General features: G+C 44.6%; 1 protein-coding gene and 1 long non-coding RNA gene across 4 annotated transcripts in view; one reads left to right on the top strand and one right to left on the bottom strand.

The window, feature by feature from the left end:
- Positions 1-6,414, bottom strand: part of Wdr19 (WD repeat domain 19) — a 60,381-nt gene extending 53,967 nt beyond the window's left edge. The window contains exons 1-3 of one of the 3 annotated variants that reach the window (XM_050149951.1): positions 6,285-6,414; positions 3,449-3,540; positions 3,106-3,171 (exon numbers count right to left, since the gene is read on the bottom strand). In XM_050149951.1, the coding sequence (XP_050005908.1) occupies positions 3,106-3,171; positions 3,449-3,540; positions 6,285-6,290 (164 nt within the window). In that variant the 5' untranslated portion in view covers positions 6,291-6,414. Of the gene's footprint in view, positions 1-3,105; positions 3,172-3,448; positions 3,541-5,635; positions 5,660-6,284 lie in introns of those variants that run through there. The other 2 variants (XM_050149950.1, XM_050149952.1) reach the window with 2 other exon arrangements.
- Positions 6,415-6,464: 50 nt separating this feature from the next.
- Positions 6,465-8,935, top strand: LOC126506414 (uncharacterized). The gene is made up of 3 exons (XR_007593218.1): positions 6,465-6,671; positions 7,834-8,031; positions 8,183-8,935. It is a non-coding gene; the product is annotated as an uncharacterized lncRNA (long non-coding RNA).
- The last annotated feature ends 13,734 nt before the right edge of the window (positions 8,936-22,669 follow it).

Below are 22,669 nucleotides of genomic sequence, written 5' to 3'. Positions count from 1 at the left end.
CCTGGGGATAAAGAAGGATGGATTGTGACTTAACGGCAATGTGTTTGTGTGTCAGCTTGAAAAGGGGTCAGTTGTGTTGGTTACATTTATGTCAGCTTGACACAAGCTACAGTCATCTGAGAGAAGGAACACAGTAGAGAAAATCTCCCTAAGACTGTCTGTGGGCCAGCCTATAGAGCATTTCTGTAATTAGTGACTGGTGGGGATGGCCCAGCCCATTGTGTGGGTGGTGCTGTCCCTGGGTTCTATAAGAAAGACTGAGCAAGCCACAGGGAGCGAGCCAGTAAGAAGTCCTCCTCTAGGGTCTCTGCATCAGATCCTGCCTTCAGGTTCCTTCCCTGTTTGAGTTCCTGTCCTGACTTCCTTTAATAATCAACAATGACATAGAAGTGTAAGCCCAACACACCCTTTCCTCTCCAACCTGCTTTTGGTCATGGTGCTTTATCAGTGCAATAGTAATCCTAACTAAGACACAAATAGTCTTAGTTAGGGTTTCTATTGCTGTGAAAAGACACTATGACCAGAGCAATTCTTATAAAGGAAAACATTGAATTGTGGTGGTGGCTTACAGTTCAGAGGTTCAGTCCATTATCATCATGGTGGGGAACATGGTGGCATGCAGGCAGACACGGTGCTTGATCAGAAGGCAATAAGAAGTGGACTGTGACACTGGGAGTAGCTTGAGCACAGGAGAACTCAAAGCCCACCCCCACACTAACACACTTCCTCCAACAAGGCCACATCTCTTAATAGTGCCACTTCCTTTGGGAGCCTTTTTTTTTTTTTTTCAAATCACCAAAGTTGGTAGAGTAAGTAAGATCAAAAGTTCAAGGTCATCCTCAACTACTTACTGAGTTCAAAGCCAAGTCTTGCTACAGAGAATCCTATCTCAAAAACAAAAATCAAAAGAAAATCATATATGTGTGTAAAATATATAATGCATAGATACAATGCTTTTAACTTTATAATTTCTCCAATCTCAAAAAATAGACTTCTTGGGCTGGATAGATGGCTCAGGGGTTAAGAGCAGTCACTGATTGCTCTTCCAGAGATCCTGAGTTCTGTTGAAATAGGAGCGGCGGGGCTGCGTCCCCAACACCCCGGCCGCTTGGCTAGCTCATGCCCGAAATGACAACACACAAACTATATTCATTTAAGAACTGCTTGGCCCATGAACTCTAGCCCTTACAGGCTAATTCTTGCACCTGGACTAGCCCATTTCTAATGATGTGTGTAAGCACCCCAAGGTGCGCTTACCAGGAAGATTCTAGCCTCCGTCCATCGTGGATCTGAGCTTCATGCATCTGCCTCAGAGTGCAGAGCTATCGCGTCTACCCGGGAGAGCTGAGCATGGCGTCTCTCCGGAAACAGAGCAGAGTCTGACCTCACTTCCTCTTCCGCCCAGAATTCTATTCTGTTTACTCCTCCCATCTATGTTCTAAGCCATGAGGCCAAGCAGCTGGTTTATTATAACTTAACCAATGAAATCAACAGATTGATATATGACACTCCCACATCAGAGTTCAATTCCCAGCAACCACATGGTGGCTCACAACCATCAGTAATGAGATCTGGTGCCCTCTTCTGGCATGAAGGCATACATGCAGGAAGACCACCGTATACATAATTAATAAATAAGTCTTTAAAAAATATAGACGTCTTCATTGATATAATGCTATTTTTCATTTTGGATATTCCTTGCTCCTGAGTAGTGGCTAAAACACACTTTGATTTACATTTAGCATTTATTTGGCAATTCTTTTATTTTATTCATCAAACAGTTAAGATGTGTTTGGGGACCCTAATATCCTTTAATGGTCTCAGAAACTTTGGGAGTATAGAAGAGGAAAAATTTCAAACTGTTGATAAAATCACTTGCCATTTAAAGACTGACAATTAGACAGCATTTTATTTGTCTGGAGATTCTTTTTGGTCAAATCCAATTATTATGAATCCAGCAGCAGAATTCAGATGAGATCTTTATGCAACCAAAACAGGTGTCACTGAGATTGGGCAATTAAACTCCCACAATTTACTCAAAGCAGCTTTCCACTGAGTGCCTTCTTTAGGCATAATCACTGGGCGACTATTTTCATCTCATCCCTAAAATACAGCAATCAGAAGCAACAATGAAGAGTGCGGGAGACGGCGAGAACTCTAGCCTCAGAAGCATGGGGCAGACCAGGTGAGAGAGGCCGGGCCAAGAGACGCAAACAATGGGGCCTGGAAAAGTGGCCAACAAACTGGACAGCAGACATGCATGGAAAAGCACAGCAGCACACGTCTACCGAGGCCAGGGCGTCTCCAGTGGGAGCCGGAGTAGAGAACACTGCAGCATTCACTGCACTGGGTCTACCTATGCCCGTAGAATGGGATCCTGAAAGGGGAAGGCATCTTCATTCTCTAAGAAGAATGCACGAAGTAACTGTTCTCCAGGGACTTACTGAAGAGGAATTACCGAAGGAAATACAGGTTGTGTCTTCCTAATGGGAAAATCCTTATTTTGTAATTTTCATGTGTATGGTGTTTGTATGTATATGCATGTTTTCATGTGTAAGGGAACACATTTGTGTGCATGTGGGGCTTCAGGTTCATGCTGGAAATCATCCTCAATCACTCTTCTTCTTCATTTATGGAGGCAGGGCCTCTTTAGTCAAACCCAGAGTTCACCTACATGGCTAGTCTCTGGCCAGCCTGCACTAGGGGTCAATCCAGTCTTCGTTTTCCAAGGCTGGCATTACAGATGAGTCTTCCCTTGTCCTGGCATTCTCTGTGTCCTCAGGATCTGAACTCTGGTCCCCACGCTTGTGTGGCAAGTGCTTTAGCCACCAAGCCATCATCCCCAGCCCCAGAGAAACCTTATTTTGGACTCACTTATCCTGCTCACAAAAGGCTTCCCGTGAATGAATATATATGTATATACTCTAAGCCAAGTGCCACACACATGCTTTGCTAACTTTAGCATAAAGAAAAATCCCTTTTATACTTAGAGAAAACAAAAAAGAGGAGATGGGCAACTCATTTGATTTAATTTTAAGACAGCAGTCTTTTTCTTTTTTCTATCTTATAGGCAACAAACAGCTTTTGATCCACCCCCGTACTCACCCAGGTAAGCTAATTTCACTTCTTTTTTGGCCATGGCGATCAAAGATTTTAACAATACAGTCAGCTCTGAAAGCAAGTAGAATTTAAAAGTTATTTAACTATTTCTCTTATTTATCTAAAAAATTAGGATCTATATCAGTTGACTTCAATGTTCTCTCATGGTAGTTTTTAAATTTGTATTTTGAAAAGTTGTGATCAAGGAAAAGATTCTGTAAACTGTAATGTTAATGAGACTGAAGACTTATTTCAACCAGAATTTACACTAAAGAGGCAGTACAGGCACGGGTAAGGTGTGGATACATGTGCACACAACCATTATTTAAAATATTCACTTTTTTCTTACCCTGTTACTGCAAGGAAGTTTCCAGATGATTTTTGCCAGGCAAACTGTATTGGTGCACCCAGCCATGTCTTTTCCAGCAGGGAGAAAACACGCTAAAAAAAGAAACAATTTTTACATTTCCAAAACAATTATGAATTGGTCAGGAAATATGTCAAAACTTAATCATGCAGATATGTAAACTACAGAATGAATGTGTTTATTAAAAAAATAACAATGAGAGCCAGGTATGGTGGCATACACCTTTAATCCCAGAACTTGGCAGACAGAGGGATCTCTAGCAGTGTGAAGCCAGCCTGGTCTACACAGTGAGTTACAGGCCAGCCAGGGATACAGTGTAAGACCCTGTCTCAAAACAAACAAAAAATCAACAATAAAATAAAACATAATCAACCAATCAAACACAAGTAGTTTGTGCAGCAGAATGGACTTTTTGGTAGTTAGCTTTAATTGTTGGCACAACCTAGAGTCATCTGGAAAAGGGGTCTCAATGAGGGCCTGTCTCAAGTTAACTGATGTGGGAAGACCTGCCCACCAGTGGGAGGCACCCTTCCCTAGACAGCGGGTCCTGAACTGTAGAAGAGAAATGACTGGGAACAAGCAATGCTTGGATCTACTGCCCTCCACTTTTGACTGAAGATGGATATGCCTGGCTGCTCAGTTTCCCGCCACCGTGCCTCCCGTGCCTAGGGGGCTGTAAGCTGGACCTGTAAGATGAAATAAGCCTTGATCCAGATCCACTCAATTCTTCCTCTCAGGTAAGTCTATCACAGCAACAGAAATGCAACTAGTACAGACCTCAACATAAAACAGCAACCGGGTGGTAGTGGTGCACGCCTTTAATCCCAGCACTCGGGAGGCAGAGGCAGGTGGATCTCTGTGAGTTCGAGGCCAGCCTGGTCTACAAGAGCTAGTTTCAGGACAGTTAAGACTGTTACACAGAGAAACCCTGTCTCAAAAAAACCAAAACCAAACAAACAAAAACCCCCAAAAGATAAGAGATTATCACACAACTTCTTTTGTTTGTTTTGAGACAGGGTCTCCATATGTAGCTCTGGCTGGACAGTAAAATGCTATGCAGAGCAGGCTGCCCTCACATTCACAAAGACTCACCTGCCTCTCTCTGCATTTTTAAATGTTTCCAGTCGTTAACTTTAGAAAAACACATCACAGTGCTTTATGCATACCGAAGGAATTTAAACATGAGTTTCTTAATTGTGACCCATATTTGGGGGATTAAATTTAACAAATTATTTAAGTCTTGGATGATTACAATAGACCTATGTAAAATGCTTACAATCCCTTTAAATTATCTGCTTTAACCCACTATTATACCTATTTCTTCATTTCTTTTTCTTTTTTTCTTTGTCTTTTTGAGACAGGGTTTCTCTGTGTAACAGCTCACAGAAGTCAACCTGCCTCTGCCTCCCCAAGGTGTGGGCAACAATGCTGGCTTCATGGATAATGTTTCTGTTGATTACATGTTGAAATAAATTTTGGAGATACTCAAACAAAACATATTATCTGTTTCTTTAAAAACCTTATAGTTGCTAAAAGTTAGAAATTTTAAATTTCATTGATTTATATTCTTATATCAGATTCCAAATCTAGACTAATTGGGAACATGATCCTACATGAAAAATATCAGATTTAAAAGGCCACCCTTATCTAGGTAGACGCAGTTTCTATACTATTGCAGACTTGGGGCTGAGTGGCAACACAACTCCTCCAATGCTTTCTGAACACATTCTGTATCCACCTCCTGAAGGCCAGTGTCCTGGGATCGCAACTCAGAAGTAGAGATGTGCTATGATTCCAAGCAAATACAGGTTGTCCAGCATGGACACGCACACGCATTTAACAACATCTTACTCCCGCAACTGTGTGACGACGTTGTCGGCAAACCTTATTTTATTCCCTTCATGGCAGATCTGCCTTGGGCTGTGGTCTTACAGGTTAGTTTTCTTCTCCAGAGCTCTATAGCCGCTCTAGTACAACCTAGAAAAGTTACAGCTTTCCAACCAGAAACCCAAAGCTTTGCTTCTTATGTATTGGCTATAGGCAACTCGCTGTAACTCTCAGGCGAAGGGTTCTCAGCTATAAAGAATTTGCACTTATCTGATACATCACACCAGAAAGCGAATCACATCTGAAGCGAATCATGCAGAATTATCTGTCAATCCAACTGACCCAAAAGCCACCGTGAAGCTTTAGGAAAAAGCGAAAACCATTTTCAGATCGGCGTTTCCATTTCTTTGCCAGAGCAGGGCAGGGTAGGTATCGCTGAGGAAAATCAGGAGCAAAGAAGCTGCAGCTGTGGGATTCGCAACAAATCCGATCGTAGAAAACCTTCGTGCAGAAGACGCCGCACACAAGTGTGCAGATTTAGGTTTCTCCGCCATGTGTTAGCGACCAGCAATTTGTACACTGGGTTGGTCACAGGCGAAGCAATTTTTGAGACTTTTCATTCTCTCTAGGGCTCTGGGCCAGTGGCTTGGCTTGCCTGGTGCTGAGCCACAAAAATGAGGCAGCCTGAGGCACAGGGTCACCTCCTCAGCGACCCGTCCCCAGCGCTGAGAAGTTCGGGCATCCTCAGCTCCAGGCTTCTAGTGGGTTCCGGAGGGCACAGGCCTCCCTCTCCGCCTGCTTTCAGAACGTCCTTTCCCCTCATCCCTACAACCCCCTCCCCCTCCCTCCCGCTCCCGGGGCGCATTCCTTCACCCCTCAGCACTCCCGCGGAGGGACGGGGACACAAACTACTCAGAGTCGCACTGCGAGATCTGAGGAAACCAGCGGCGGCCGCGTCTTCTCACCCCGCAGGCTTTTGTAAGTTATTTACCTTCATTTCCAGGCTCCAGTGGCACCCCCGATCTTGCTAGTGCGCAGGCGCACCAGAACTCCCCCGCCAGGCTACCGCGTTCCTGTCACCCAGGAGACCATGCAAATAGCAGCCAATCAGCGAGCGCGGGGCGGGGCTTTTCTGGCGTCTTCCTTTGAGAGAGATGGGCAGGGTGGAGAGAGTCACGTGTGGAGGCAGGAAGTTGAGGTCACGAGGGCTGGTCAACTTCCTGTCTGAGCTCTGATTGGGTAAAACCGACTCCGGGAGGCGGGCTCTGTGGACGGATAGGGTCCTGAGCAAATCTGACGAGAAGATGCCGGGGATAGCGGGAGAGGATGTGGAGCGGTGCTAGGAAAAAGGCGGGAGTAAGACGTTGGCAAACAGGAGGTGGGGATCGGCTCAGGGCCAGACGGCTTCTACAAGGGCTACACGTAGAAGGCTTGGCGAATTTAGAGTATCGTCCACTGTTTTTATTCCCTTTTTGTGCCGTGGAGGAGACGTGGCGTGACAGGTCTTTTCTTTCAAGGACGTAGCTAGTGTGGTCGGGGAGGAACAGGGGTAATAAAATGAACTCGGCTCTAGAATTTTGCAGCCTTTTAAAAAGATTAGACCTGAAGGCATTTGGGCGTCTTTAGTATTTCCGAAACAGCCTCTTTTGCTAGTTGAAAATGACAGTCAACCCATCTTTTTGTTTCCTTTTCCCCTACACCTTCAGATTTACAGAGGAAAAAAAAAAAAGACTTAAATAAGACAACTACCTGGGGTTTGCAGTTGATTTCAGGTTTCTGATTTGCCGCTCACTGCGCCCCCGTGTCTGCGCTCGGTGCGCTGGCATCCAGTTCGTGAGCTTCGGGCAAGGGAGCTGGAGGTTTAAATACACAGACACACACAGAGAGAGACAGCGACACGGATCATTCTTGAATTCCCCAAGAATGCCCCCTTTATTGTGTTCAGGGGCAGATTATATAGAGAAAGCCACGCCCCAGCCAAACCCACCAGAATCCACTCTCCTGCCATCAGGAACTCCTGAAGGTCTCGTGCTCAGAGCAGCTGTAGGCACTCAGATCAGGGGATTACAAGAAATTCAGGATCTGGAGTCTTACTGCTCCCAACATCTCCCCCCTAAATTTTTTGTAAAACATAAGACCCTCCTGACCACACAGCCTTTTGGTCACTTTGATTGAACCTGTACTCAGGAGAGAGTAGACAGCATCTCCTCAGGAGAATAGTGGCTTTTAGGGAACACAAGAGAGCAACTTAAGCCTGTAAGACAGGTAGATTCAAGTATCCCAGAGACTGTTGGTTTCTCATACTATTTCCCACACACCTCTTCCCCTCAAGTGAACAGAGGTGTGTGACCATATCAGACTCGCGACTTTTAGGAGTGGCTCTGCCATGACCCCAGGAGCAGTCAGAAACCACTGCTCCTTCAGCAGTCCCCCAAATAACATACCTCAGCTGCCATACCCTGGTGGCACATTCATTCTTGTCAGCTGAGTGCATGGAAGACAGCTTCTTGATCGTTCTTACACCTCTTTGGCTTCCCTAGGAGCCCAGCTGATCCTGTTTCTGCTAAGGAACCCATTGAAGTGTTTCCTAACGAGAAGATGGGGAATAATGTAAGAAATACTGGCAAGAGGTCAGAGAGATGACTCAGCACTTAACAGCACTGCCTGCTCTTCCAGGGGACCCAGGTTCAGTTTCCAGCACCCACATAGCAGCTCATGCCTCTAACTCCATTTCCAGGGTGAATCCTATGCCCTTGTTTGGCCTCCATTGGCACCAGGCTTGCATGCAGGCAAACACACACACACACACCCCTACCTTTTAAAATAAAAAAAAATGGTAAAAAAAAACACAGACACAACAACCATTTATTTTTGTTACAATAAAAACAGGAAACCTCAGTGGAGTCTTCTTCGTGGGCTGAAGAAGCAAGATATCACGCTCGGCTCAGCTCCAAGACTCACATATCCTGAAGGATGTGTGTGGCTCAGAGATAGGTCTCAAAAGAACTTGCCAAAGCAACATATGCCATGGTAGAACCATTTGTACGTGGCTGAAGAGGAAAGGAAGAATCTGGCGGGGGAAGATGGAAACTCTGTGCATCAGAGTTAAAATCATGGGGTCTCACGACAAAGAGGATGGAGACGGTGTGGAAGGCAGTTTAAGGCTGCAAAGCTTTCTCCATCATCAGCCAGAAGCACAGCACATATGCACTGAAGCTGACATGGCTAACACGCTAAGCTTGCCACTAAAAATCTATTATTGTGTGTGGTCTGTAATTAAGCCCAAGAAGACACCCAGCAGTGCATACATAGCAATGAGCAGATGCAGTGTGGTTATTTATAGCACGATGCTTTGGGGAAAGCTGGTGGTGGACACATTTAGATGACATTTATATAGTTATACAAATAGAGGCTTGATTTTGGTCTGTCTTCAGATTTAGGGCTCTGGTGGCAAATGCTGAAGTAATTGGCTCTTTTGGACAACGTTGTGCAATCATTTAACCTCATAGGGCCCTTGTAGCCTGGTAGGTTTTATGGGGAACCAAAACAAGACAGAGTTCTTCAGTAGACTATAAACACAGAATCACTTGCAATGACTTCATTCTGACATTAAGAAATACAGTACCTTTAAAGTTTCACCTCCAAGCCCACAAATTGGCATTTGATTATTCTTGGCCTACTGAGGTAGATGGATAATCATGACATCATACCAAGAAATAAAAATGACCAGAATATCCTATAAATAAATTTCCAAAGAAAATCTTTATTTGTATTTTATGTGCTTGAGTAGTTTGCCTAGATATATGTGCACCGGATGTGTGTAATTCCCTTGGAGGCCAGAAGAGGGCAGCAGATGCCCTGGAACTGGAGTTGTAGATGTGAGCTGGCATTCACGTGCTGGGAACTGAACCCAGGTCCCTTGCAAGAGCAGCAAGTGCTCTTAACTTCTGAGTCATCTCTCTAGCCCTCTATAAATAATCTGAAGAGTAATCTTTTGTTTTTGAGATAGGTTATAATGTATCCCAGCCTGCCTTAAACTCACTATGTAGCCAAGGGATGACCTTGAACTTCTGATCTTTGTACTCAGCAAATCCCCCCCCCCCCAACTCCACAGTGCTGTGATAATAAGTGTTTCACCACTCCTGGGAAAACAAGTTTTGAAATGTGGACTTGCAGTTCTTCAGCTCATATGAATAAAGTGGTCTATGATTTATGTTTTAATAAAGCTTGCCTGAAGATGAGAAAACAAAGCAGGCATTAACTCTTCTACCTCAGACCAAAATGGGCAATCTTGCCTCCACGAATCCTCAGACTAGAACCAAGCCTGAGAGCTGTCTCCTCCTGGTTTATATTCCTCTCTAGTGCTGGCATTAAAGGCATGTATCATCACTGCCCAGCCTCTTATGGCTAGCTACTGTGGTTGCTGGGACTAAAAGTGTGTGCCACTACTTCCTGGCTTGTATGGCTGAATAGTGTGGCTGCTTTGCACTCTGATCTTCAGGCAGGCTCATATACATAAAATAAATACTCCCCAAATTTTAACCTCTGGAGTTTTGTGCATTGTAGGTTGGCTGAGCCATGAAAATTATTATAGTAACAAGCAATATTTTATGCATATTCAGTAATTGCTTTGCACCGAGAGAAAAGCTAAACTCTGAAGTGTAAGCAAGTGATAGGGGAGGGGGAGCCTAGCGAAGACGTGCTTCATTACGAGCGTGCTTTTCCACCCTTTACACTTAAATTAGGTAGTGTTTAAAACTACCTAAGGATAAAGGCCAGGAACCAGGACTGTGGAGATGACTCAGCGGTTAAGAGCACTTGTTCTTTCAGAGGACCCAGGTTCAGTTCCCAGCACACATACAGTGACTTGCAACTGTCTGTAACTCCATTTCCAGGGAATCTGTGTCCTCCTCCTGCCGCCTCAAATACCAGGCATGTACGAGCTATTCAGGTATACATGTACCAAAACCCCCATACACATAAAATAAAAATAAATGCATTTTTTGTTTATTTCATTTTATTTTATGTGTAATGGGTGGTTTTGCCTGAATGTATGCACACATTCAGTTGTGAGCCAATATGTCAGTGCTGGGAATTGAACCTGGGCTGTTGTTGGTTGTTTTCACTCGCTGGCTCTTGTCTCTTTGACTCTTTGAAAGGCCCACCACCCAGCTCCCAAATAAATACACAGAGTCTTATTCTTTCTTATAAATGCCCTGCCTTAGCTTGGCTTATTTCTAGCTAGCTTTTCTTAATTTAAATTATTCCATCTACCTTCTGCTTCTGGGCTTTTATCTTTCTCTATTTCTGTATATTTTACTTCTTTCTCAGTGGCATGTTGTGTAGTTGGGCGGCTGGCCCTGACATCCTCCTCTCCTTGTTCCCTTGCTTCTCTTCTTCCTCGTTTCTCCTTCTCTTTATCCTCTCTGCCTGCCAGCTCTGCCTATCCTTGCTCCTGCCTTGCTATTAAACATTCAGCTCTTTAATTAGACCATCAGGTGTTTTAGACATGTAGCACAGCTTCACAGAGTTAAACAAATGTAACGTAAAAGAATGCAACACATCTTTGCATCATTAAACCAAATGTCCTACAGCATAAACAAATGTAGCTCACCTTAAAATAATATTCTACAGCACTGGGTCCTCAGGGCTTGAGCCACCGTGTACCGCTGAGTGTTCTGTTTTATAGGTGTAGCATAGAGGATTGGTGAGGAGTTGGGGTGCCAGAGCTGTCACCTGGCCTTGACCCTGGGTCAACAGCTGTCATTGGCAGCGACGTCACCACCAGATAAAATCACCCCTCTGTCCTGGTTAGTGGTTCGTTCCCTTTCAATTATGAAAGCAATGAGAAAAGAAAAACCTGCTAACAGGGTGGTGTATAGATTACGATTGAGTTGGTCATCAGTGAAACAACTCTAATCTAACTAATTAATATCCACTTATCAGATCACAGTTCATAGCAGAGTTCAGAAGTCTCCATAGCTGGACATGTGCATGCATTGCAGGCCTGTCTTGAGTATCATCCGAGGCTGATACTTGCTGCTACTGAAAAGAATTTATTAATATAGCGATGACATAGTTTTTAAGGAGCATTCTAGAAAGATCAGTTAGTGAAATCACAGTACCAGCCACAGCTGACAACCCCCCGTTTCTTCCTCTATGATTCATATTTAATGTCACAATTAATATTTAAGGTCTACCGGCTTTTGTGACCGAATAACTTGATGGATAAAAAGGGAGAAGGAATAAATACCTAGGAGTATTTTACATTTACAGTTTCGGTTGGGTCTGAGTGTCTGTGTTGACAGGTCAGAATTAATTCATTCCCATCCCAGCAGGCTCCACTTTGCCCCTAGGCGAAAACACAACCAATTCAGCAGCACATCAGAGAAGGGACCCAAGCATCACAGGCTGTCTCTTTGATCTGCTGTGTTCAACTTTTCATTTCAAAGGCTGAACCAGCAAGCAGAGGTTTCCCCGTCCACCCTTCTCTTTCCCCCTTTAAACTCCCCAGTGGTTGAAGCTCTCTCTCATTAGAGCTAGCTTTCAGAAAACCAGTTGTACTTTTGATTCGGAACTGAAAATGAATGATTTTGAGTGTTGATTTTTTTTTTGACCCAAATATCTACAACTTGAAGATTGAACTTATTTCCCAAAGTCAATCTGATATATGAACAACAGCTCAGCAGGAGAGATTGGAGTTTGGGGTTCGTTGCTGAACCCGAGCCTCCAGATCAAGGCTCCTTCGGATCAGGAGAAAGGAAGATTCAGGTGGGAGCATTTTCCCTGAGGGTGGCCTTGACTGACGTCCCTTGCTTGTTTCTGAGCCATCAGCTGGGCTCTTCATGGCATTGTATGATGGTTATTTGAGGACATAAATAACTTCCTACAAGTGTTACACAGAAAGAAGCCATAGTGTGTTTAAAACAATTACTGGTCAGGAATTTCCAGATTTTCCACCTAATATTGATAACTAGTAATTAATGTCACTTAAAATTATTAACTATAATTATTTAAGATTATTTTAAGCTTTAAATAAAATTGTACATTCATCATTAAGTCAATATTCTTGTCCAGTTCTATGCCAAGCATGATTTTAGGTGCAGATATTTCTTTCTCTTCCTTTCCCGCCTCCTCCACCTTTTCCTTTCTTCTTCCTGTACTGTAGAGGGAACAACTGGTTTGGCCTAGACTACGCCAAATTTATCCCTGAAGATTTGTACCTTCTCCTTTCTAACACACATATGCATGCATGTATACACAAACATGCAATGCATGTACCACATACATGCTCACACATGTGCATGCACATGTACACACACACACACCCCTCTATTCACAGGAATGTCAATCATCTCTGTTTCTGTGGAAACAACTTCAGACCCTCCAAAAGGGAAAAAGTGTTAAGTTTAGAATTTTATGACCCATTTCTATTCAGAGTTACACACCTGCAAGGAACTAAAACCAGGTGCTCACACAAATACTAAAACCAAAAGACCTTCACCGAGGCAACTCAGACACACACAGCCATGGCTCTCTTGTCCCATATTTCTTCTGCTCACTGTGTCTATTAGATTACTCTATGTTGCTGTGCAAATTAGTAGCTGTTTCTTCTTAGAGGGGTCTGGTTTTCACTGTCAGGATGGCAAAGCTTATGAATTTTATGTTGAAGGATACCTGGATGTCTTCTAGTTTGAAATGATTCTACACTGATCAGCTATGAACACTTCTGTATACGTTTTGGGTTGGTTTCTGTTTGTTTGTTTTTCTGATACACGGTCTCACGTAGCCCAGACAGGTCTTGAACTCACTATGCTGTCAAGGGTGAAGGGTGACTCTGAGCTCTGATCCTCCTGCATTAAGGCCAGCAAAGCAAAGGAGTTTTAATTATTGTCAACATTTGATGTTGGCAATCTTTTGAAAGCTTACCCATTTGGAGTGGGGGCTGGGCTGTGTCTAGTCACAGCTTGCATGTATCCGGTGACTAATTATGTCGAGCACATTTGACTGTTTTAAAAGATTTAGATCTATTTTATGTGTGTGAGTGTTTTGCCTGAATGTGTGTATGTTCATCACAAGTGTGTAGTGCCTGCCCTTGGGGGCCAGAATCAGATCTTCTGGAACTGGAGTTATGGGCCATTGTAAGCTGTCACGTGGGTGCTGGGAATGGAACCTGGGTCCTCTGGAAGAGCAAGTGCTCTCGACCATTGAGTAATCTCCCAAGCCCTGCTTTGAATATTTTTATTGGCTATTTTGCTATTCCTTCAAAAAATTGTCTTCACAAGTTTTTGTGCATTTTTTAAAACTCAGTCACCACTTACCTTTAAAATGGGAAAATTGATTTCCTGGTGCTCTGTGGAGTGGGGCAGTAGTTGCAGCATGTGTATGCGCTGATGCATTGGGGCAGTAGCTGCAGTGTGCATATGCACTAATGCATTGGGGTAGTAGCTGCAGTGTGTGTATGCGCTGATGCATTGGGGCAGTAGCTGCAGCGTGTGTATGCGCTGATGCATTGGGGCAGTAGTTGCAGCATGTGTATGTGCTGATATGTTGGGGCAGTAGCTGCAGTGTGTGTATATGCTGATGCACTGAGCGACAAATGTTTCTAGCACTTTTTGGAAATTGGAAGAAAATGACGAAGCCCAGTATGTTCTGTCATAGGTTCTGTGACCTCCAGAAGGCTGTTTTGTATTTTGAAGGGTGTTACCATTTAGAGACAATTTCAGCAAATCCTTTTTCCCTCGCTGATAACATTGAGCACTCGGGATTTAAAGGGGAATATTAAGCTGCTTCTCAGCTTAGAGACTGATGAGGACACAGTTATTTGTGGGAGGCCTGGCTCACGCACGGTACCTCTCAAGCTTCTCACCACCCCCACCCCCATGAGAAAGCTCTGGTATCTTCTCACCAGCTGGACCAGATGGATCCAGCCGTTTTCTTCCCATCCCCTGGTGAGCAGCTGTAATTAGCCCTGGGTCACAAAGGCTGGCTGAGTCCATCTCTCTAACTCTGCATTCAGTGATGTCATGCTGGTAGCCTGAAATTGTACCTGATGGGATACTTATACTGCTAGAACTAGGAAATGCTACCAAAGGAGAGCCAGTCGTTAAACTGTTTCTACGTCACGGATTCTGTGAATTTAACAAAACCCATGTTCAGTCTACTATTCTCATGCATCTTCTCACTGTAGCTGTGCTGACTGGAGCACCAATGTGAAGGTGCAGGATGAGGGGCTGCATCCCGAGAGAAATGCATGCAGCAATGCACGCAGATCTGCACTGCTTGGCCTGCCCCCTTCTCAGAGCAACAGCCAAAGAGTAGCTTCTTTTTTCCCCTTTAAACATTGCTTTTTAGTTTTAACTTTGTGTTCTGTGTACGTCTAAATGTACATTTGTACACACGAGTGCAGGTGCTCAACAAGGCCAGAAGAAGGCGCTGGGCCCTTTGGAGCTGAAATTACCGTCAGGAGAGACATGGTTACTGGGAAACACTTGAACTAGGTAGGGTCCTCTCCAAGGACAGTAAATGCTCTTAACCACTGAACCATCCAGCCTGCTGCTAAGCTCCCCCTCCCCTTCCCATGTAGATTTCCAGGGAGATGCAATACACACACACACACACACACACACACACACACACACACAGTACTACTGGGAGAAAGCACAAATGATTCATAAGAAATTTCCCATCAACCCAATATCCTCAAATTGCCATTTTAAAATCGGTGAAGAACATGGCAATCATGGCTCTGGCGGGCCTTGCCCTTCTCCCCATTCCTTCTGCCCTGCTAGGAGCCATTAGATTACATTCCTAAAGCTGGCCGCCAGGGTCTAGTCTCTTATTTGGCTACTTCCTCCTCCTGAGGCTGACCACCAAGGTCCAGCTCTCAAAGTATTGAAGTCCAGCAATCAGAAGCCCCCTTTGTCTCACCTAACATGCCCAATTAAAATTAAACGCCTTATCCTGACACTAGGTTCTCTCTTGTACTATTGTAAACCGCCAATTGCTCATGTGCCACGTCTGTCTCCTCTCTACCCAGAAGAAGTCCTGTCCTTGCCACATTTGAAGTTTATACTTCTCACTTCTTTCTCTGAATTCTTCTATGCCTTATAATGAATCTCATTTATTACTTATCTTCTTATATTGGAGCTATCTATCCTTTCTATCTATCTATCTATCTATCTATCTATCTACAATGTAAGAGTGTATATATATACATACACACATTTCATTTTTTCTAAACTATTTCTTCCCTTTTTGTATTAAAAACAAATCACAAATGTAATAGCTGGATTATTATTCTACGGTGCCCTGGCTCATTTTTATTGCCACATCCAGAGTTACTAGGAAAAGCGGGTCTTCACTGAGGGATTGCCCAGACCAGACTGGCCTGTGGTCATGTCTGTGAGAAATTGTCTTGGCTGGTGATTGGTACAGGAGGTCCTAGGCCACTGTGGGCAGGGCTATCCCTGGGAGGGCGATCTTGGGTTATATTAAAAACAAGCTCCTGCTCAGGAGTCAGAGGTGCAAGCCAGTAGGCGGTAATACTCCATGTTCTATGGAAATACCCTGACAGATGTGTCCAGGGCCGTTTCCATGGTGACTCTAAAGCCAGCCGAGCTGACAGTGAAGATTAGCCATCATAGCTAAGAACCCTGGCTATTTCAGGTATTTTAGTGTGAAAATGGACTTGTCTCTCTAGCTTGCTCTCTCTCACACAACACAGAAAACAGCAGATGATGTACAGTTAGATACTAGATACTGATGTGTTTAAAAAAAAAACAAACAAACCTGGATCACTGCTCTTTCTTCTCAAGTTTCAACAGTTTCTCTACTCAGTTGTACCCGGGCACTACTGATCATCAGTCTGCCGGTTTTCAGTTTGTTGCTTCTTGTCTTCGTATCAACTCTCATTATCTGCCGGCTGAGAACGGATATGGGCCCCTTTATCTTTTGCCGGTGGAGCAGTTAGGCACGATCAACAGAGGCCACTGGCGACATTGCGGGAGGAAGTGGACACACAGGTCCAGTGTGTCCCCGCCAACACGCGGGCTACTTAGTAGGCTACTTAGTATGCAGCGAGAAACCTTGAGGACAAAGCCCAGGGCTGCTACCGCTGCCGTCTGAAAGGACCGGGTTTCCCCAGCTCAGTGTGTTTCCTCCTGGGATTCTCGGCAGCGTGCCTGTGGGACTTGGAGCCGGAGAACTGACCCACGCATGGTGCCCACAGTGCTTTCGGTGTCCTAATAAAAGTCGTCTTTCACTCACGGTGTCCTGTGATAGCGACCATTAAACACTATAACAGGCTAATCAAGTCAAGTAGGGCAAGGCAGATCTGGTAACCAGCCAGCGTGTTGGAGTCCATCTGCGCGCCAAACAGTCTCTGTAGCAAACAGGCCCTGATCAGCTGTGGGCTTTCGAGGCCTGATTGGCTTCCCACTGCTGTATCACAGAGGCCCAGTTACTTCTCAAATAACTATCCACTTGCCCTAGACTAGTACAGCCGCTGCCCCCTTTCAGTTATATTAAATTTCTAATAATAGATTCATGACTTCTTCCTCGAGCTCATCCCCTCATTTTCATTCATTACCGCTCTGCTCAGCGCCCCTGCTCCCCGCTCTATTAATAGCAACAGAGCTTCTCTGCACCCATGGAGCGTGCCAGCCCTTCTGAAACGTCCTTCTTTTGTCCTTTCGCTGGGGAAAGCAAGTGCGTGCTTGCACGCGCACGACTGCACACACGTGCATGGGGGGCGGGGGTGTTAGCACATAATAGGCTGAATTGTAGCCAGCTGCCATTACAGAAAGTAAAGAAACAGTCTCGGATGTGGCAAGTCTACACATGACAACATCTGACCTTGGCATGAAACACGTCCTTGTGATTAACCAAGACAGCAGGAAATCATCTCCACACAGCACGTTAAAATGGCTGGTAAAACCTTCACAGATTTGGTTTGTTTTAAAATCTGGCTCTGGCCGGGCAGTGGTGGCGCACGCCTTTAATCCCAGCACTCGGGAGGCAGAGGCAGGCGGATCTCTGTGAGTTCGAGGCCAGCCTGGTCTACAGAATGATTTCCAGAACAGGTTCCAAAGCTACACAGAGAAACCCTGTCTCGAAAAACAAAAACAAAACACAACAAATGTAATTACATTCTTCTCTTCTCTCCCACGTGCCTCTTTCTGGTTCATATATATACACACATACATATATATACAATGAATATATATAATGAAATAATATATATATATCACATAGATGCATCCTGTTGAATCTGTACTGCTTTTTTTGGGGGGAGGGGCTGGTCACTTGGGATTGGCTAACCATTCAATTTGGGGAAGAATAATAATTCTCCCATCTCAGGAGTCATTAACTGCACGTAGTGATTTCCTTCATCCACTCTGGCACGTCATCTCGTGGTGTCCCTGTTCAGGTGATGTCTGGCTTTCCCATCCCCTTGTGCACACTTTCCCGTCCTCTCCAGCCAGCCTCCACCCCAGCACAAGGAATTCTCAGGGATTCTCTTCGTTATCCCTACACTGCCTTGGGTGTGATTCAGCCCAAACCTCAAATCTCCTTCGTGTTTACGTTCATACAAAGTGAATGAGAGCTTATTATGGGAAGGTGTAACAGGCACGTGCTAAATATAAATATATTTAAACACAGGTATATGAATGCATGCCAAATAAAAATAAAAATAAAACATGCTCCCGTAAGCTCTGAGGGAGCTAACGTGGTCCCCTGCTTTGCTTTAGGATCTATTTGTGTGTAAGATGTCAGCCTCCTAGCTTTTCACTCTGAGTCCTATTGATCCGGGAGTTTCTGAGGTAAAGGATTTCTCTGTTGGATTAATCCCTTCCTTCGTGTCCTCTGCAGCTTCGCCACTGAGTTTCTGATACAGAATCAAGTAAGTAGGGCAGCTTTGCCAACCCTATTATCTGGTGCTTTTCTCTCTGACATTCTCACATGGCACAGCTATTCTTGTTGCTGCCCAGAGACAGCTCTCTCTGCACGGCAGCTTCTCCCTGATCATATCACGACAGCTGCCTCGGAGCAAGGACACAGACCCCACTCCATCCACACCTTTGCAGAGCTCAGCTTATCGTGAATTTACAAACTTGTGTAACTTCAGAGACAGCCATTTACAAATTTTAGTTGAGGTCTTAATTTCAAACAGTTCCTTAGTTGAATTCTCTCCCTCTCTCCTTGCCACCCCCCAGTCAGGGTTTCTCTGTGTAGCCCTGGCTGTCCTGGAATTCCCTCTGTAGACCAGGCTGGCCTCGAACTGAGAGATCTACCTGCCTCTGCCTCTGGCTCTTACTTAAATTCTTAAATGTCATTTTTTTTACTATCTTAAAAAGTGGCAATAGCAGCTGGAGGTGGTACAGCCAGTAAAGTGCTTGCTACGTAAGCGTGAGGACCTGAGTTCAGATTTTCCAGCACCCACAAGAAAAGCCAGGCATAGTTGTTGACAGAGGTTTCTGTTCTACCTGGTCCCACAGCCATTCAGCCCCAAAGAAACACACAGAGGTCTACATTAATCATAAACTGGTTGGCCTATTAGCCCAGGCTTCTTATTAACTCTTATAACTTATATTATCTCACAATTCTTGTCTGTGTTAGCCACATGGCTTGGTACCTTTTATCAGCGAGGCAGTCTCATCTTGCTTCCTCTGTGTCTGGGTCATGACGGCAGACTCAACCTTTCCTCTTCCCAGAATTCTACTGTTCTTCTCATCCTGCCTGGCTATTGGCCAATCGGCATTTTATTAAGCCAGTACAACTTACAAAACTTTGCAGGGTGTAAGACCATTGTCCCATAGCGCATAGTAGCCAGCTGAGGAGGTGGTGGCAGGAGGGTCCCCAGAGCTTGCTGGCCAGGCAGTCTCGACAAATTGTTGAGCTCAAGGTTCAGTGAGAGATGAAGATGGAGAGTGACTGAGGAAGACACCAGCCTTCAACCACTGGCCTCTGTGTGTGTATGGGTGCATGTGCATGCGTGTGTGCACACACACACACACACACACACGCATGTACACACACATGCACACACACAATGGATGCATACCATGCACACTACTGCACATACACAGAGTGGTAGTAGATCTCTGCTGAATAGAGTTTATTCAAAGCTAGAAATACTAAGCCACTTGACCTGCGTTTGAGCAGTATACTCAGAGAGAGCAATAGCTCCATGTCAGAACTGAACAACCTACATGTTACGTTTGGGGCACAAACTTATTATAACAAGCAATGCTACCATCTAAAAACCATTTAAAATAGCACAAGTATAGTTTAATGTCCACAAAGCAAAACAATCAAGTCAAAGTATGTAATGTTTCCATACTTCCCGGTCCAGGCTGGTCTCAAACCCGGAGGTCTGTCTGTTCCTCATCAGTTCAGTGGAAGTTACCAGCCTGCGGCAGGGGACAGAAGGTGGGGGTCAAGTCATCATGACGCTCCCAATCAAACTTCTTCCTCGCTCTCTTCTTGTACTAAACAGCTAAGGAGCCTTCCTGTCAGAGTTCTAAAATCCATCCATTTAAAAGATACATAAAAAGTATCCTCTTTGGGATGCTTAAAAAGCCAGAATTTTAATCCCAGTAATGTGCATTGTTATGACATTTCAATATATAGTGTCTTTAAAAAAGCTATTAATTAATTGTTTCAGACAGGGTCTCATATATAGCTCTGGCTGTCCTAGAACTCATTATGCAGACCAGGCTGATCTTGAATTCACAGTTCCTGGGCCTCTTGAGTGCTGGGATTAATGGCATATCAATGCCCCGCTCCCTAACAAAGCCTTTTAAGAATTGTGGTAAGATGTGCCTAAGGTTTACCACCAGGGACACCATGGACCATCACCAGTGTGAAACTATCACCGGAAAGTAGTTCGAATGAAGCACGATTAATAAAAACTCAGAGACAGATGTTGGGGTTCAACCTGAAAACCAGAAAAGCAAAGCAGCCAGTCACTGGCTCTTACTTCCTCCTCAGTCCGAAGATGGCAATCCTGCCTCCAGGAAACCTCAGAATGAGATTGAGACTGAGAGCTGTCTCCGCCTGTTTTATAATCCTCATTAGTTTTGGGATTAAGGACCACTATCCCCTGCTTTCTATGACCAGCGAGTGTGGCTACTGGGATTTAAGATGTGTGTCATTGCGGCTACTGGGATTAAAAGCGTGTGTCATTGCGGCTACTGGGGTTAAAGGCCCGTGTCATTGCTGTCTGGTCTGTAAGGCTGGCCAGTGTGGCTGTTTTACTTTTCTGATCTTCAGGCAAGCTTTATTTATTAAAATACAAATGAAATGCCGCTACATTCCAGAACATTCATCCCAAAGGAAATGCCTTACTCATCAAGCGTCCATGTCCCCCTGTCCTTCACAGTCTTTGATCACACATTTGATTTTTGTACGTTCTTCTCTAGTTCAGGCTTTCATTCACTGTCCTGCCTCTGGCGCCTGGTGTCTTCCACTCAGCGCGGTGTGCCAGGGTTCGTCCGAGTTGTAGTGAGCGTCAGAACTCCATTTCTCCCCGGCTGAGTGCATCCCCTTGTGTGTGTATAGTGTTCATCCGGTCACCACCTGGTGGACTCTTGGGCCGTTTCCACTTTTCAGTTGTTACGCTTTACTGCCGTGAATATTTCGGTATGCAAGCTTCTGTTTGAACAGGTTTTCAGCTTTTGGTATACAGCCAGGAGTGGATTGCTGGGTCACGCAGCAGTGAGTCGCGCCGCAAGCTGTCTCCGCAGCTGCACCCTCTTACATGCCCGCAGTGAACGATTTCTCCATGTCCTCTCCGACACTCATTTTCTGCTTCTAAAATTACAGCCATTCCAGTGTGGGTGAAGCCGCATCTCACTGCGCTGTGGATTTGCATAAGGACCGGGAAGTCAGCGTCTTCTCAGGTGCTTGCCGTCTGTATCGCTTTCTTGGGCTTCTGCTTAACGTCCTTTGTATATTTCTGATTGGATCATCTTCTTGGTATTGAATGTCTGAATCCTTTTTTGAGTCTAAATTCGAGTCTCTTACCAGATATATAATTTGCAACTACTTTCTCCCATCCTGAGTTGTCTTTTCACTTTGTGTGTGTGTAATTCCGGACATGTCTGAGCTGGTATTGGATGTTTTCCTCTCTGCCCGCCCTATTGCCTTGAGAAAGGGCCTCTCACTTGCCTGGAAGCTTGCTTTGTGCTTGACTCATGGGCCAGAGCCCGCATCTGCTCCCTGGTTGCTGGGGTTACAGCCATGTCTGCTCATGTAACCGTGGCTTCTGGGGACTCGAACTCTGGTCCGGAAGCACAAGCAGCAAGTGTTCTTAGCTTAGTCTCCCTCATGGTCATCTCCCAAGCCCCTTGGCTTTTCTTTCTTCCTCTTTTCTTAAGACAAGACAGTCTCACTATGTAGACTAGGTTGGCCTCAAACTCAGAGGTCCGCCTGCTTCTGGGTTGGGTGTGCAGCTCGACGCCTGGCCTACCTTCACTTTCTCCATAGGTGAGCAGGGCTGTGACGTCCAATTCATTTTTATTGCTTGTGGTTTAAGAGTCATATCCAGGAAACCATATCTAAATTCAAGGTCACCAAGGGCATATCTGTTCCCTTCTCAGTATTGTGGTTTTAATTCCTATATTTAGATTTTTGATCTACTTTGTATAAACTTTGCACCCAGTGTGAAGGGCCAGACTCTATTATACTTTCCCATGTGGATATTTTTCCTAATTGGGTTGACATCCTTGCTGAAAACCAGCGAGTCTAGTGCACTTTCCAAAGTTACTTCCTGACGTTCGATTTCATCCTATTGGTCTGCGTGTTTACTTATGTATCAGTACCATAAAATGAAATCAGAAAATCCGAGTCCTTCCCCACTTCCCAGTTATTAGAGTTGCTTGTTTCACTGGTCCTCTGGGTCTCTTACAATTCCATATGCATTTTAGGATTAACTTTCTCAACCCAGTGATGAGTTCATCTGGGGTCTTGTAGGGAGGGCACCGACTCTAGATGGTGGTGCTGGTGTCATCCCAACGTTTTCCAACCTGTGAACGCCAAGGAGCCTTTCGAGTATTCCCATCTTCTCTATTTCAGTAAGGGACGGATCATCTACATGTGCCACCTCCTCCGTGAGTGGGTTTTAAGGGTTTCATTTTCCCCACGGTATAAATGGCATTGCTGCCTTTAATCTTACCTCACGATTGTTTGCTAGTGTATAGAAACACTTTCTGTGATCGCACACACAACATCTCTGAAATTTTAGTTTGCTAGGTTTTTTTTTTTTTGGTGGATTCTTTATAGTCTTTTTAAAATATAGGATTATATTGTCTATTAATGGTGGTTTTACTTTGAATCCCTATTTCTCTTTTTCTAATCTCTCTGGCTAGAACA

This window comes from Alexandromys fortis, unplaced genomic scaffold (genome assembly GCF_014885135.2).
Source record: "Alexandromys fortis isolate MF-2015 unplaced genomic scaffold, M_Fortis_MF-2015_v1.1 scaffold_0, whole genome shotgun sequence".
Classification (NCBI taxonomy): domain Eukaryota; kingdom Metazoa; phylum Chordata; class Mammalia; order Rodentia; family Cricetidae; genus Alexandromys; species Alexandromys fortis.
This window is presented reverse-complemented; position numbering and strand designations above follow the sequence as displayed.